Consider the following 17,373-nt stretch of genomic DNA (forward strand, 5'->3'; position numbering starts at 1 on the left):
GTTGTGGTGATTTCACAGTCTCCTTCCTCACTAGAACATCTCTCACAGGGTTAAGCTTTGTGGCAGGTGAACCTCACTGGTGGCAGATTGCACTTGGCACAGAGTGAGGAGTGTTGAATTTAATGGTGAATCTTGTCAGGTTTCTTCTGTTGTTGGGAAAATAAGTCCCTGTGTGCTGCCTGTGTGCAGCCAGTTCTCTAAGGAAAGCAGGGGAGCTGGTACAGAGGGGCTGTAATGCCCCACTGTGGAGTGCAGAGAGAGACCTGATGTGAGGACAAGGGATGCAAGTCCCAGTTGGCTGGTGAGAGTCATGGTGGGCTTGTGGAGATGTGCAGCAAGGTTGTCCCCACTGACTCAAGGGACACTTTTTCAGAGCAGTCCAGACCTCCTTCGGAGGCACCCTGGATCAATCTCAGTCAGAGGTTGTCACCTCTCCTCTACAGTGAAAATAATAACCTACACCCTTAAAAAGAAATCAATTTTACTCTGAGCTCCCTTTGAAACAGCTTCAATGATCTGTACATCTCTTGAAGACTTGAAGATAATTACATGAAGAGACATAGCTCGTTAGGGCTTGATTTTTATTTTTAATAAGCCCCGGGGTGCATTTGGTGCTGAGTCCTTGAAGCTCAGGTACTGAGAGGAGATGACACAAAAAACTCCATGTCAAAAGTAGAAGCCAAAGTACCTGAAGTATTAATGAGTCCCACTGAGAGCCATTGCTGGCTGAGCCTCCCCAGGGACTCGTTAGCACAGGTAATTGGAGGCCATGTTGGCTGGTAGGCAAAGGCAATGTACAAGCAGCTGAGATGCTGAGCAAGCCCTGGGTTGGTGTGATGAAGCAGAAAGGCCAAGCCCTGACCCCCAGCCCCAGGGAAGACAGGTCCTGCCCCTCAGACATTGATCAGGCTCTTCCTGGGGCAGTGTGGGGTGTGTAATGCTGAGAGAAGAACAACAGGATGAGAGTTTCTCCTCATTCTTGGTCCAAAGCCCAGCTAGAAATTCATCTGTCCTCCATTTAAATAAAAGAAAGAGCAGGGAGACCCTCCATCCCCTATCAGATTCAGGAGGAAACATTGTTGAGAGATGAGGCCAAGGCTGAGGTGCTTAATGAAATCTTTGCCACTGTCTTTAGTAATAGGAGCAGTTGTACAGAGAGAATCCAATTCCCTGAGCTGGGAGACAGGGACAGGGAGCAGAATGAGCCCACCTCAATCCAGGAGGAGATGGTCCTGTTGCACCACAGAGATGTGCAGAGATCTATGGGGCTGAATGGGATGCACCCAAGGGTGCTGAAAGAGCTGGGAAGGGGGGTTCACCAAGCCACTTTCCATCAGTCCTGGCTGACTGGATCAGTCAATGTAACCCCCTATATAAGAAGGGACAGAAGGATGATCAGGGAAATTACAGGCCTGATGGTTTGACTTCAGTCCCAGAGAAGCTGATGGAGCAGATCATCCTGAGCAGCATTATCCAGTTCATGAAGAACCCCCAAGTGATCAGGCCCAGTCAGCTTGTGTTCATAAGGGCAGCTCCTGTTTGACCCACTGGATCTCCCTCTATGACAGGGTGACCTGCTTCTTGGACAAGGGAAGGGCGCTGGATGTTGTCTACCTTGACTTTAGTAAGGCATTGGAGACATTTTCCCACCAACTTCTCCTAGAGAAGCTCACTGCTTGTGGTTTGGAATCTGTGGTGGTTCAGCCCCAAACAATGGCTGAGCACCACATGCTGCTCGCTCACTCCCAGAGGAGAAACAGACAGAGCCTCTGTGGGTTGGGATAAGGACAGTTTACTGACAAAAGCACCATAAAAGGGGAGCAATACAACCCAAATTGCACTCACACCCAGTGACAGCACAGAGAGTACCTTACAAACCCAACAATAACAGTGCTGCACCATGCCATGACCACCCCTCCCCAAACAGCCCCTTTGACAGGGAAATTATGTCAGTGTGCTGGTTTTGGCTGGGATGGAGTTAATTTCTTATCTAATAGGACATGGAATGCCATGCTTTGGAGTTGGGATGAAAGCAGTGCTGGTAACACCCTAATATTTCTGGTTGTTGCCAAGCAGTCAAGGACTTTTCAGTTGTTCCTATTTCCCTACTAAGGAGAAGGAAGGGGACACAGCCAGGACAGGTGACAATTGCATCATACTCAGCATAAAAGGGAGGCTGGTGGGAGGAGGAGGAGGCAGCTCCAGGACGTGCATTTTTGGGGACAGTACCATTTTCAGGACATCTCTGGGCTGCATGGCCAGAGTTGTGTAGTTCAGTCACAAACTGCATTGTGTATCACCAGTTTCATATATTTTGCTACAAATTCCTGATATCGTTGTATCTCTCTTTCTGCTATTCTAGTAAACTATCCTTACCCAACCTGCAGGGGTTTGTTTCCTTGGATTTGGGTTTTTTTCCCTTTCCCTTCTCTCTCCCTCTTCCATCTTAACTTCCCCCCTCACTGCCTTTTAAAGAACAAGTGACTGTGTGGTGCTCAGCTCTCAGCAGGGATAAAACCACATCTACTAAAATCCAAAACAAACCTATTCTTAAGAACATGAAAATTCTTATATTAAAGTTATATTAATTGTCTCTTAAGTGACATCTCCATCAATCTATTCAGCATGATTACATTTCATTGAATCGACAGGGCCAGCAATACAATGAAGATGATCAGTTGGTTGCTGCTTAGAAACATCCAGTCATCAGTTTCCACAAGGCATCCTTGAGCTCCTGGTTCCTCATGCTGTAGATGAGGGGGTTCACTGCTGGTGGAAACTCTGAGTAATGAAATACCTATACCAGGTTCAGTGGTCTGTGGAGACTGGACAAGGGACAATGGCTTCAAGTTGGAGCACAGGAAGTTCAACACCAAAATTAAGAAGAAATTTTACACAGTGAGGGTGACAGAGCCCTGGGACAGGCTGCCCAGGGGGCTGTGGAGTCTCTTTCTCTGAAGATATTCAAGACCTGTCTGGATGCTGACCCGTGCAATCTTTCCTAGGGACCCTGCTTTGGCAGAGGGGTTGGACTTGATGACCTCTGGAGGCCCCTTCCAACCCCTTCCAGCCCCTAGACTTCTGTGAATCAGTGAATCTGAAAATAGGGAGGAGATTGAGGGGCTCTTCAGGCAGGCAAACATGGCAGTGTTGACAAAAAAGGAGTCCACTCCCAAGTAAAGAAGAGGTGTGGAAAAGGCTTTGTGCTGTCCCTAAACCAAGAGGATCCTCAGCACAGCCCTGAAGATCTGCACATAGGACACCACAATGAACACAAAACACCCAAAAGCCAAACAAGCCCTGCCCACAATTTCCCTGAGTGTGGCCCGTGAGCAAGAGAGCTTGAGGATCTGGGGGATTTCACAGAAGAACTGGTCAGCAGCATTGCCATGGCAGAGGGGGAGTTAAAATATATTTGCTGTGACAATATATTTAATAAGAAATTAAAAATTATCTGTTGCTTTTTGCTGTCAGAGAAAGGAGAGAGAAAGTGTAAGGACAACAAGTTCAGTGAAGTAGGGGGAGAAGGTCCTCCCAGCCTCATTGCAGAGATTCACTTGCAACCCATGCAGGAGACCATGGTGAATGAGGCTGTTCCCCCTCAGCCCATGCTGGATGATGTGGAACAGTGATTCTACATGCAGCATGTAGACATCACAGTGCTCAGGCAGGTGCAGAGCTCTGATGGAGTATGTGACCTCCTAGGAAGCCTGTGCTGGAGCAGGTTTGCTGAAGGGGCTGTGGAGGACCCAGGCTGGAGCAGTCTGGTGCTGAAGGACAGCAGCCAATTCAGGTGTCCCACCCTGGAGCAGCTGGTGATGATCTGAAGCCATGTGGGAAGGACTCACGTTGGAGGGGTTCATGCAGGACTGTCTCCTGTGGGTGGGACCCAAAGCTGGAGCAAGGGGAGACTGTGAGGAGTCCTCCCATGAGGGGGAAGGAGTGGCTGAGACAATGTGTGATGAACTGACCCCAATGCCCATTCCCCATCCTCCTGTGCTGCTCAGTTAGAGGAAGGAGAGAATTAGAGAGTGAAGGGGACCCTGGGAAAAACAGGGGGGGATGTGGGTGGGTGTTTTAATTTATTTATCTTTCTCATTCCTCTGATCTCTTTGATTGGGTAATGAATTAGATGGGTTTATTGAGAGTAACTCAGGAGAGTGACCTCTGCATGATCTCTCCCTGGCTTTATCCTCATCTTTTGTTACATCTTCTCTCCCTTATGCAGCAGAGGAAGGGGAGCGATAGAGCAGCTTTGGTGAGCACCTGGGTCAACTCCCTTCAACAAGAGGTTGAAATGAAGTACATGGGCATGTGGAGTCGATGGTCATAGGCTACAGTAATGATCATGACACTCTTGCCCAGGAGAGCAGCCAGGTAGATGCCCAGGAAGAGCCAGAACTGCAGGAGCTGCAGCTCCCGTGTGTCTGCAAAGGGCAGGAGGAGGAACTGGCTGATGGAGCCGCAGTTGGACATCCGCTGCCTCTGGGTATGGAAAAGCCTTGTAGAAGTAAAAGACAGGAGTGAGGAGAGATTTATAACAAGGAAAACTACAATCTTGATTTGTCTCTCAAACTCCCAGGTGTGCATGAGGAGCAGAAACCTCTGGCATGGGCTCCCAGAGAGTCATTCCTGGTCTTCAGTTATGGGTACAGGTGAATGGGGGTGACACACAGTTTCCATCAGATCAAGTCCACTCTCATGGAGAAGGGGATCTTGGAAACTTGCCTCTGCCCCCAGTAATTCCCATGGGAGCTGGGAACAGCAGCTCCATGGCAGAAGGTTTTGATTTTTGTGCCACAGAAACTGGGGCAAGAGGAATTCAAGGCACAAAGGGTTATTGGTAGTCGAAGGTCAGAGCTGTGTCCCCATCCAGCTCCAGGGCTGCAGAGCAAGGATGAGGGGTCTGGAGTGGCTCTCACAGGGGGAAAGAGTCACCTCCCTGTCCCTCCCTGGGGTTCCTGTCTCATGGGGAGACAAGGAAAGGTGATTCTTCTGCCCAGGTCTGGTTTGATCAGGAGAAAGGACTCTGATGGACAGAAGGATTTCTCCTCAGCCAAGGGAAGGAAAGGCAGTAAAGACTTAGTGTCTTTCCAAGTTAGTTACTTGGAGCTCCAGGGACACCTCACAGGAGACTCTGGGGAATGGAGTATGTGACGTATTTGCCTGCTCCTCTGCTGGGAGCTGGGCTGGGCTCCTGGGATGGAGGGAGCTCACTGCAACCCAGCAGCCCTGACAAGAGACAGCTCTGGCCAGGAGCAGCTCCTCTGCCAAGCACACAGGGCTGGGGACACTGCCTGGAGGCACCGAGGGGAGACCTGTGAGGCTGAGAGAGCTGATGGATGCTGAGAGCTCACTGGAGGAGAAATCTCCACAGCCTCTCCCTGGTATGTCTGTGGGTGCAGGGCAATGCAGGTTCTGTTCCTGGAGGGATCTCCTAAAGCTGGGACATGGGGCAGTGTGTGGGCTCTGTCAGGAGGACAGGTTCTCTCTAGGACCAGAAAGTGCTGCCTGGAAGGGATGCCCTTCTGCCCCATCAGAAGGACAGGGCAGGACAGCTGTCTTCTCCTGGGCATGGCTGCAGAGGTGTGAAGCAGCGTGTGCACCCAGGTGTGCCCAGGGCTGTCCTAGTGAGCAGGGTCCCTGTGCCCTGGAGGCTGTGTGCTGAGGCAGATGCTTCTACTGCCAGGCTCAGCACTCAGCCTGCCTTGTGGGCTTTCCACAGGGATAGAGGCAGCAACTGTGGGTTGATGGAGAGACACAGGGAAAGGCAGTGTAAGGTCCTTCTGCTGTAAGAAAGTGCTGCATGGGTCAGGTTTTCTCCCAGCTCCAGCTGATCCTTGAGAAATTGCAAAGGGACTTTGAAGAACAACACCAAGGAAGCATTTTCCTGTAGGTAGAGTCTTTGCTTTGACTTTTCCTCTCCTGTGGGCTGTGCAGACTTATTTCTCCCCACAGGAATATGCAATGGAAACTCAATTATCATTAAGATGTCGTATTTGTGCCTGAGCCCTGCACACACACAGATTCCCAGGGCAGAGCCCTGATGCCAGGAGGGGTCTGCAGAGCAGAGCTGAGCACAGGGCAGGTTGAAAGAGGAATGTGAGCACAGAGTGGGAGGTGACATGGGCAAAGAGAAGCAGCTGCAGGGACAGCTCCAGGCAGCAGAGACATTGGCAAGTGAGGAAGAAGGAGCTGCTCCCAGCAATGCCCTGGCAGTGGGGATTTGGTACCTCCCTGACAGCCCCTGCAGTTAAGACTCTTTCCTGCAGCAACCCCCTGGTTTCTGTCATCCAGCACAGACCTTGACCCCAGCATTCCATGGTTTCACACTGAGTCTTCTCCTTGGCAGCCATGAACAGCAACCCCTGTGTGCCTGTCTGTCTGTCTGTCCCTGTCCTTCCTGCCTTGGCTGGAGCATTTCTTGCTGTTTCCCCTCCTGTCCTTGCTGCCTTTGTCCCACTATTACCTGGGGCTCTGGGCATGTCCATTTCTGGTGCTGGCACTGAACTAACCCTCACTTCTGTACCCCCAGCTGTAGGACTGAGGACGTCCTGGGGGCTCCTGCTGGTCTGCAGCTGCCTCCCACAATGGCACCGCTCTCCCAGGGACTCTTGTGCCCCAGAGAGGAGCCCCATGCAGGAGACATCTCGGCACAGAGGCCGTGGCAATGCCACTCATCACCTGTGTGTGGGCAGCTGCACTGAGCCCTGTGTGTCCCTGGCTGGGAGCGGGGAGCTGAGATCCTCCTTGGGTAGGATGAGACCGCAGGAGGGCTTTGGAGCTCTGCCCTGTGAGACTGGATTCCTCAGCTCTCAGTGGGGTCCAGTTTCTTCTGCAGGGATCAGCAGGGTGTGATCACTGAGCGTCCAGCACAGGGCATCTGAGAGCAGGGCTGATGGACAGAGCAGCTCTCCCCACTCTGCACTCAGGGGAAGGTTTCACTGGCACTGCAGCAGCAATGTCAGGGAGTTCTGACAGAAGAAACACTCCTCAGGTACAGTGAGGAGAAAACCAAATCTCCAAAGCTCTGCTCTGCCCTTGGGTGAAACTGGAGTGACCATGCTGAAAAGCTCATTCCTATCCAGAGGGGATTTAGTCTGAGATCCAGACAGTCAATCTGAGGATATTCTGTAAGAGTGAAAGAGATGTTCCTCACTCTCAATGCATGTTCCTCCTTGGACAGGTCTCCACACTTGATGGCAGCAGATGTCCAACAGCAGCAGCTCCATCAGCCAGTTCCTGCTCCTGCCCTTTGCAGAAAAAAGGGAGCTGCAGCTCCTGCACTTCTGCCTCTTCCTGGGAACCTACCTGGCTGCTCTCCTGGGCAATGGCCTCATCATCATCACCATAGCCTGTGACCACCACCTCCACACCCCCATGTACTTCTTCCTCCTCAACCTCTCTGTCCTGGACTTTGGCTGCATCTCCACCACTGTTCCCAAAGCCATGGCCAATTCCTTGTGGAACACCAGGGCCATTTCCTACACAGGATGTCTGGCTCAAATATTTTTCTTTACATTTTTGATCGTCACAGAGTTCTGTCTCCTCACAGTCATGGCCTATGACCGCTACGCTGCCATCTGCCACCCCCTGCACTACGGGACCCTCCTGGGCAGCAGAGCTTGTGTCCACATGGCAGCAGCTGCCTGGGCCAGTGGGTTTCTCAATTCTCTGCTGCACACAGGCTGTACATTTTCACTCCCTCTCTGCCATGGCAATGCCATTGACCAGTTCTTCTGTGAAATCCCCCAGATCCTCAAGCTCTCCTGCTCAGACACATATGTCAGAGAAAGTGGACTCATTGTGGTTGGTGCCACTTTAGGTTTTGGGTGTTTTGTGTTCATTGTGGTGTCCTATGTGCAGATCTTCAGGGCTGTGCTGAGGATCCCCTCACAGCAGGGACAGCACAAAGCCTTTTCCACCTGCCTCCCTCACCTGGCCGTGGTCTCCCTGTTTATCAGCACAATCATATTTGCCTACCTGAAGCCTCCCTCCCTCTCCTTCTCTTTTTTGGACCTCATAGTGACATTTCTTTACTCAGTGTTTCCACCAGCAGTGAACCCCCTCATCTACAGCATGAGGAACCAGGAGCTCAAGGATGCCATGTGGAAACTAAGCACTGTATGTTTTTAAGCAGCAATAAACTGTTCATCTCCTTCTGTGTATCACCTGCCATGCATGTCACGTTAGTACCATTATGTATTTATAGGGGGTTTAGTAATTGGTTTGTTTTTTCTTATTTCTAGTGTCTCTAAGCTATAACAAGGTGCACATTCATCTCTGTCCTAATGCAGTATCTTCTGGTCTTGTGTGACCCAGCCACTGCTTAATGACCAGCTGTGCTCTTTGTGCATCACATCTGTCTGCAATCACCCACAATTTTATTTTTTTCCCCCTTTCAAATTATAAGAAACCACATATTTTTTATAATTGGACTGTAATTTTTTATAATTGAGTTGTACCAATGACAGGAGAATTACTCCCCTTTCCCTGTACCTGCATTAGCATTAGTCTGTTTCTTTCATCTCCCTTGTCATTCAGGTGTTTCCACCTCTCCTGATCAGTGGCCATGCCTAAGGACATCTTTTCAGCAAACTAGATGGACATTTGCACTTCACTTTACTCATTGGTTTCCATATCTACTTGCTCTTGGTCATTCAGATGCCTTTCAACTCTCTGGTTTCAGCTTTCAGGTTCAGAGGGTTAGAAAATGTCCCATCCCTCAGAAGTCTCCTGAACACTTCTGTCAGAAGTGCAGGGTGTTGACAACCTTTCTGTGTATGTGATTAAAAGCAATGTTCTGGGAGAGAATCTGCTCTGAAAGCTGACCCCCTGCACACGCTGCTTGGCCGTAGCAGCAGCTGAGGAGAGAGATTTCATGGGTATTAAACTGTGTCATGTTGAACTGCTGTTTGTTGTCAGAGAAATCTGTTTGTGCCTGTGAGCACAGAGGATGCCAGGAAAGAAGTTGGCAGTCCCAGGAGGCCAGTGAGGTTACTGCTGGGCTTGGGGAAGAGCAAGGTTCTCCAGACAGGGTTGGATCTCCAGAGACTGCTTTTTCTGCCTGTCCAGGTCTCCTCAGCAGACCCATATCCATCCCAGAATGCTGCTGTCACTTCTTCTATCAATCAACTGAGCCAGGACTGAAAATACCCATGACTGAAAAAAAGGTCCTTCAGGAAAATTCCTTTGAAATCTTCATCACTAAGGACATCACTAACATCCAAATAGTTGTAAAAGGCTGATATTTTTTAATGAAAATGAGTTGGAGAGACATGCTTGTAAGGGCTTTCTGTAGCAACGTTGGTAGCAACGTTGCATATGGGAATCTGAGGCCGGTCTGGGTCCTCCTTGCTATAGTGGCTGGAGCGTGTTGTGTCCAGTTTTGTCATCTGCTCTAAAAACACCCCATGGCACCGTCCATTGTTTGGTTATGAGGGGCACCCTTTGAATGGGGAACGTTTCAGGGAGCACAAAGTGAGCCTGGAGACTTGCTGCGCCCTTCTGTACCAGCGTACCCTGTGGCTCAGTGGAGAACTCCTGCCTGTCACGAGGGAGACCAGGGTTTGACTCTCAACAGGGAGTCGCTGCTCTGGGCATTGATTGATTGGTATTGCCTTTGGATCCTGCCATAAGGAGCTGAGTATTTAGATTTGGTGAACTGTTTGTGTGAGTGAAAGGAGTTCACTCTGGTGTGAGTGGCGAGTGACTGAGTTAAACACATGGCAAGTTTGGAGCCAACTGTTGCTCCCTGGTGTTCTATACACGGGCCTGAAGATTTTTCATGTAAACCAGTTTGTATTTGAATGTTTCACATGGAAGCAGGAGGTGGTTGTACAATTTGGGAACAATTGTTGGTGTGGTGAATGCAGGGAGACCTGGTCTGACTGGGATAACGTTTTTAATCCGGGTCAGCTTAAACTAGGAATTTGTGGAAATTTAAAGAGTGTGAAAAATCAGTAGCAGATGGGAGGTCAAAAAGTACAGGGTCAAATAATATCAGGTGGCCTGGGTGTGGAGCAGGAATTAGTGCCTGCCCGATCTGCCATGAATGCTGTTTGTGTACTCGAGCCAAGCGCACAAAGTGCCATAGATACATCACCTCCCTTTTGGGGAGACAGGAGCGGTACCTTAACAAGTGTCAATGTGAAGTGTACAGCATCTCAGAGCTATAAATAAAATAACTGAAGATTTATATCCAGTAGTAGGAGATCCATATCCACCGCTAACTAAATTAGCACCTAATTTGGTTTGGTTTACTGAATTGGACCTGAAGGATGCATTTTCCTGACTGCCCTTCAGCCCCATCTCTCTAAGGAGGATGTAAACTTCAGAGATGTTCAATACAACAGTGGTAGGCATTGTGCATTCCCTTTTGCCTGAAATTCCATGTTTAAGCCACTCCTTTCCTCTCTGGGAGGATCACTGGTACTGATTTCTGAGGGACAGGCAATGTGCTCACCACTGTGGCTGCCTGTGTTCTTCGACCTCACCAGCTCGGTTTGAGTCTGTGTGAACATCTGCTCCACTGCAAGCAGAGAGGAAGCCAAGCTGCCAATTTCAGTTAGATGGTGATGGTGTCACAGGGACCTACAGGCACCACGGCTTCCCTTGGGAATGACTCCTTTTCCTTGGTGCAAAGAGCATGGAATAACCCTTCAAGGAGCCTGCACTTTACATGTCAAGGAATGAAATAGGGGCACTGATGTACACAGAAGTATTATTTACAGTCACTGACTGACCACATTTTTCTTTCTGTGGCTTGGAAACTTTTCAAAATCTACTTCAGGATCCTGGGTGGCTTGTGGGTCTCACTGGCTGGGACCGACCTCCCCTGTGACCTGCACCCACACTATCTCCTGCCAAGGGCTCCAGGGACATGGCTTAGCTGAGCCAGGGGCCTTCTGTCCCTGCCTGAGCCCTGGTGCAGCTGTGCCCATCTCTGCTGCTGTCTCCTGGCTGGGCCTGGGACCTGCACTGCAGAGAGCTGCTCTCCTGCATGGAGTTCTCAGTCCCAGGTCAGAGCTCGTCAGAAGCATATTCTCCTCTTCCATCCCACCCCATCCCATCCCATCCCATCCCATCCCATCCCATCCCATCCCATCCCATCCCATCCCATCCCATGCACTCACCATGACTAACAATCTTATCAGCCCAGAGTGACAGGGGGATTTCAGCTGCAAAACCACTTCCAAGGACACAGAACACAAAGGACACACATGGAAACTGGATTTGCTTTTAATTTTTTAGATCACTTGAGAGCCAGTGCTCACTGTCATGAAGACAGGAGCAGGCTGATGCACTCTCCAGTTGTGTAAACACATCCCTTGCAGCCTGGCAAAGGCAAGTCCCAGCGCTGCAGAGAGCAGCAGCCGGAACAGAGGCTGAGACATCCCAGTTTCTTCAAGAGCAGGAACATGAAAGATGAAGATCTGGACAGACCACACACAAAAGAAAGAGGTGGTGTGTGGTACTATGGGCTATTTGCCAAAGTATGGCACCCAGTAATGACAGAAGCTTCCTTCTGGCATCCCCAAACCTGTGCTTCTTGTCCAGGGACACATGAAAAACGCTCCCTTGAAAGTGCTGCCCTGAGCCTGTATTGCCCATGGGCAGAGGGGAAAAGCAGCAGCTCCTTCCTGATGGTGCAGCAAGTACAGAGCCCTTCCAAGCACTTCCAGGCTGTTTCACACAAGCAAGAACTCCTGGGGAAGTGGAGCCAAGGGGAGAGCAGAGCTCACTCCCACTATGAACCTGCCATGGGCAAGAGAGCCTGAGAGAGGCAGGGCCTGAGTGGCACCTGGGAGGTGCCAGAGCAGCAGGCAAGAACCAAGCCAAAAGGGCCCAAAGGAGCCCTGACTACAGGCTGTGCTCAGTGCTACAGAGGACAAGAAGACAGCCTCCCTTGGAGCTGGATCTGGCAGTCCAGAGAGCTTCCTCACACCAGATGCAGGGCACAAGGGCCACCTTCGTGGAGCATGAGCAGCAGGCCCTGAGCCACAAGGGCCCGAAGGTGCCCTGGCAAGGGGCTGTGCTCAAAGCTGCAGAGGAGGCAAAAAACCCTCCAGGGACATGTGCTAGCCCCCCTAGGGGGGAAAAAGCCTTCCTCCCCCCAGCTGCAGGGCACAAGGTGCCACCTTCGTGGTGCACGAGTAGCAGCAGGCAGTGAGCCAGCCCAGGCAGCCCAGAAGAGCCCTGACAAGGGGTCCTGCTCAGGGCTGCAGAGGAAGGCAAAAAACCCCCGGGGACCAGTGCCAATCCACCCCGGGGGAAAATCCCATCCTGAGCCCAGCAGCAGAGCTGGCGATCGGCTGTTCCCTGAGCACGGGAGCAAGAACGGCTCCCTCCTCCCACCGGCTGCTCACGCCTCCCAGGAGATGCCCCAGCCCTGTTCTCCCTCAGCCTGGAGCCATCTCAGGGGCTGCCCCAGGTGCCTCCGGCCTGATGGACCCTGGGGGCCAGTGTCCTTCCCTTGTGCCTACTGGGGACACCAGCGGGTGCTGCAGAGCAGTGGGACCCTGTCCACTTCTCTCCATCCCATTGCTTACAGCTGCACTGCTGCCCCTGGCTCCATGGCAGGGGAGGATGCTGAGCTCTGCAGGGCTTCTCCAGAGGCATTCCCTTGCCCTGGCCATGGCTCTCCAGAGGAAAAGGCCTGAGCGCCTCTGGCACCTGCAGGGATGGGTGGTGGCTGTAATCTCCTGAAGCAGCTTTTCCATCCAGCAGATGGGCTCTAAAGGTGGCTTTGCCAGCAGCAAAGTAGATCCATTAGACTCTTCCTGCTTTTGTTCTGCCTCCCTCAAGCTGTGCCAGGGAATTCCAGCTGCTCCTGAAGGGCTCCCTCTGAGGAGGTCTTCTAGCTGTCCCTGTGGCAGCTCTGTCTGTGGGACAGGGCAGGCTGCTGCCTTTCATGCTGCCTGGAGACATGGTGACAGCACTGTGAGGTGGCAGTGATGTCTGGTGTGAAGCCCCGCCCACCGCAGCTCCCCCCAGGGAAGCCCCTCCCATTTAAGTTCTGTCCATCAAAGTTCCAACAGACCATGTTTGAAACCAGACAGGCTTTGAAAAGCAAGTGAGGAGGATCTCCAAGGATGTTTGGGACTTTCATCCACTTCCCGTCCCCATCTTTCAACTCAGGGGTCTGGGTATCAGGAGAGAAACTGCTCTGATTACTAAAGACAGGCAAGAAAGGCATCAAGTACCTCAGACCTTTCCACATCCTCAATCACAATGGATCCACCCCAACCAATAAAGGTGGAAGATTCTCCTTTTCATTAATGATTTAATAATTTTATTATAATATTTTAAAATGTCTCAGGGCACTGCAGGGATGTGCCTGGGCACGGTGCCAGCAGGAAACCACAGGCTGCTGCCCGGGGGGAGCAGGGCGAGCGCTGCGAGGTCACGTGGGCTGTGGTTTGTGCACCTGCAGGCTCCAGCTCCCGCTCTGCCCGGGGGGAATAACGGCCCCTGGGTGACACGCTGAGAGCCAGGGACACGGCTGAGCCCCTGGGCTGCGTGTCTGCTGCCAGGGCAGGGACATGGCCCAGCCCGGGCTCCTGCGAGGGACCCGCCGTGGGGCTCTGCGGGGAGGAAGGGGCCAGCCAGCACTCCTGCACAGCGCCCGGGCCCGGTCACCAGCCGCACCCGACGGCTCCCTGCAGCAGGAAGAAGCCCAGCTGCTGTCAGGGGATGGTGCCCACCCAGCCCAGAGCCTGGGGGTCCCTGCAGTGCCCCTCACCCTGGCAAACGACCCCCACGTCCTCGGCAATCCCAGCTGCCAGCGCGCTCTCAGGCAGGGAGGTGTTGCAGAGGGTCAGGTGGGGCTCATGCCCTGCGCACCGCACCCCTCGCAGCCCCACAGGACCCGTCCCTCTCTCAGGCTTTGGGGGGTTGTAGGCTCTCTCTGCCTCTCCACACCGCAGCTGCCGGCACACCACGCTGGCCTCCTGCACGTCCCACTGGTCATCCAGGACTCGGCCCCAGGTCCCGCGCTGGAAGATCTCCACTCGCCCGTCACACCGGCTGCCTCCACCCACCAGCCGCAGGGACCCGGAGCTGTCTGAGCCTGGGGAGAGCAGCCATGGCCCAGCCTCAGCAGCACCAGAGAGCCCAGAGACCTGCAGTGCCTCTCCAGGCTCTGGAAGCCCGAGGGAGCCCTTGAGACCTATTGCCTGCCCAAGCATTCTGCATTGAGCTTCAGCAGCAGCTTTTCTCATGGTTGGTTTCCCAGGGACTGAGCTCTGCTGGGCAAGAGACTCTCTTTGCTCTTGGTGGGGCACAGACACCCAACATGTCCCTGCTGAGGCAGATGGGGCAGCTCCTGCAGGAGGGAGCAGCAGATGGTGGGATGCCCTGGGGATGGACAACACGAGGAGAAGCCTTGCTCATCCTGAGCCCTGGCACTGCTGATACATGGGACACCCCACACATCTCTGCCCCTCTGCACCCCTGGGGATCAGGGACTGGGAGCTGGTTTGACCCCAAGGCTGCTGGTGGCTCAAGGGACTGACCCCTGACCCAGGAGGGCAGAGATGTCTGACCCTGTTCAGTGTCAGCTCTCCCACCTCGGAGCGTTCAGTGGGAGCAGATGAAGCTCTCCAGATCACTCCAGGGGAAGGGAGGGTTTCTCCAAGGAGAAGCTCAGCCTGCGGCTGCCTTGGGATCCCTTGCTTTGAGTGGCCATGTCACACCCCAGGGGACAATGGGGGTAAGAGGCTGTTTTCCCAGCACTCACCTGAGCAAATGACAGCAGCGTCCCTGTCGTGGGAGCATGGGGAGGCTCCCAGGGCAGTCACTGGGCAGTGTCTCAGGTTGGCTTCAGTCCCATCACAGTGGAATGACTCTCTCCAGGTGGGGCCGGTGCCTCTCCCAAAACACCCTCCTCCAGGAAGGGCCTCAGCAAACCCGCAGCCGAGGTGGCGACAGAGAACGTGGGCGTCCAAGAGGTCCCAGTGGGAGTCACAGAGGGTGCCCCAGGTCCCCAGTACCTGGACCTCCACCTGCCCATCACAAGCCGTGCTGCCATTCACCAGCCTGAACCCTGTGTACTCTGGGGACAGAGGAAGAGGAGAAAAAGTTTGTGCCTATGGCAGCTGTAGGACTGGCCAGATGGTCAGTCTTCCTTTTTCCTCCTTCTGCATTCTCTTAGAGCTGTAGAAAAAGACCGCTCCTGTCTTCAAACCCAGTTGTGTGTCCTGTCCCCATCCTGCTCCCTCCCCCCAGCTCATCCTCAGCACTCAGCATCCCACCCTGAGTCCTTACTTGTGCAGATGACACTGGCATCATTGGCGTGGGTGCAGGGTGGGTCCCTGGGGGACCCTGGGGCACAGAAAACCAGAGAGGATTCATTCCCCAAGCACTGCAGCTCTCTGTCCCAGATGGAACCAACACCTTTTCCAAAAGGAGCTGCCCCAGGGATGGACAGGACTACCCCACACTTCAGCTCTTCACAGACCACGTCAGCAGCTTTGGGACCAAAGTCCAAGTCACAGACAGTTTTCCACTGGTTCTCATCACGGATCTCCACTCGTCCTGAGCAGGGGCTGCCCCCTCCAACCAGTCTCACAAACTCTGAAGTAAGCAAAGACCCCTGTGAGTTCCCAGAGCCCTCTGGCAACGTCCTGAGCATGTCTCACCCCATCTCTCAGCTGGCTACAGGCCATGAGCCTCACAACAATCCCAGCAGCTCCCAGTGGGTGCTGATGGTACAAACCCACCTGAGCCCCTCCCTGCTCTCCAGAAATCAGCACAGCACTGGGGTCTGGCTGTTCTCCCACAGCCACAGCCACAGGCACTGCTCAGATAAACTGCTGCCCAGAGTGCTCTGGCCCAGGGCAATGGGTCCAGGTGGTATTGGATGGGGTGAACCTATGAAGTTCAACACTGCCAAGTGTCAGGTGCTGCACCTGGTCTGGAAGAATCCCAGACATATATACAGCCTGGGAGAAGAGCTGGAGAGCAGCCCTGCTGAGAAGGACCTGGGTGTCAGGGTGGGTGAGGAACTTCCCCTGAGCCAGCAGTGGCTCTGGCAGCTGGGAAGGGTGATGGGATCCTAGGCTCCATCAGCAGAGGGGTGGCAGCAGGGACAGGGAGGGGATTGTCCCTCTCTGCTCCAGGGGGACCTCATTGCAGCCTTTCAGTAACTGAATGCAGCTTATAAACAGGAAGGGAATCAACTTTTTTAAAGAGCAGATAATGGCAGGACAAGGTGGAATGGATTAAAGCTAAAGGAAGGAAGATTTAAATTGGATATTAGGGGGAAGTTTTTACAGAGAGAGTGGTGAGGGGCTGGAACAGGCTGCCCAGAGAGGCAGTGGGTGCCCCGTCCCTGGGGGTGTTCAAGGCCAGGTTGGATGGGGTCCTGGACAATCTTGTGTAGATCCAGGCCTGGAGGTTGGTGTCCCTGCCTGTGGCAGGGGGTTGGAGCTCTGTGATCCTTGGGGTCCCTCCCAACCCATGCCATTCTGTGATTCTGTGATGCTGCAGCCTGCTCTGTCTACCTGTCACAGAGTGACCCTGTAAGAGGCATGGGGTGGCCAAGGACCACCCTTCTCTTCATCCCAAACCCAGTGCTCCTCCACTCTGAGTAGCTCGTCTGCTTTGGGACACTCCTATCTGCCTGGGAACACAACCCAAAAGGCCCTGGCCACCTTTGGCCCTTGCCTGGCACTGTGGGTGGTCACGTGAGCTCCTCTCAGTGCCTCTGGCATGGAAGAACCTGGTCCTTGTGGCTTCCAGACAGGTCTTCCTGAACACAGGGAGAAGGTTTTGAACTAACAGAGGCTGCAAGGCAGGGTGGGCATCTATCTCCCTACCCCAGGAAGCCATGGAGTGTGGGCTGAGTCACATCAGGGGTCAGAAGTGTCAGGTTCCCACTGGGATTTCCTCAGGGCTCAGGGAAACCAGCAACGATAGTCTCAGCTCAGCAGTGACCAGCCACACCAGGCCCTTCACAGTACCCTGTTGCTTCCCTGAAGGCACACCCTGGTCTTCTCCTTCATGCTGGCCACAAAGGTGGGAACAGGCTGGCCCCTTACCTGAACATGTCACTCCAGCATCCTCAGTGTGATCACAGTAGTCTTGAGACCTCTTTTCATTTGCACAGTCAGACAGGGCAGACTCGGTGCCATCACACTCAACATCAAACATCCAAATGGGGCCAGATCCTTGCCCAAAGTATGCAAGCCAATGGGCTTCAACAGCAGGCCCACAGCGCAGTTGCCTGCAAACCACTTCAGCATCATAAATGTCCCAGTAGTCATCACACACTGTCCCCCACTGCCCCTGTTGTTTCACCTCCACTCTTCCAGCACAGCGTCCACCGCCATTTTCCAGCCTCACCTCTGCAGCCCCTGCAAGCACAAACAT

The 17,373-nt window shown here is 53.0% G+C and overlaps 1 protein-coding gene across 1 annotated transcript in view; it reads right to left on the minus strand.

Annotated features, from left to right (window-relative positions):
- The window catches only part of LOC311203103 (scavenger receptor cysteine-rich type 1 protein M130-like), a gene marked incomplete at both ends in the record, with an annotated part of 255,816 nt that extends 238,443 nt beyond the window's left edge, over positions 1-17,373 (minus strand). The window contains one exon of the mRNA XM_084277738.1: positions 17,043-17,373. Coding sequence (XP_084133864.1) covers positions 17,043-17,373 — 331 coding nt within the window. The remainder of the gene's footprint in view (positions 1-17,042) is intronic.

The sequence above is a fragment of the Gallinula chloropus genome (assembly GCF_964237585.1).
Source record: "Gallinula chloropus genome assembly, chromosome: 35".
Taxonomy (NCBI): domain Eukaryota; kingdom Metazoa; phylum Chordata; class Aves; order Gruiformes; family Rallidae; genus Gallinula; species Gallinula chloropus.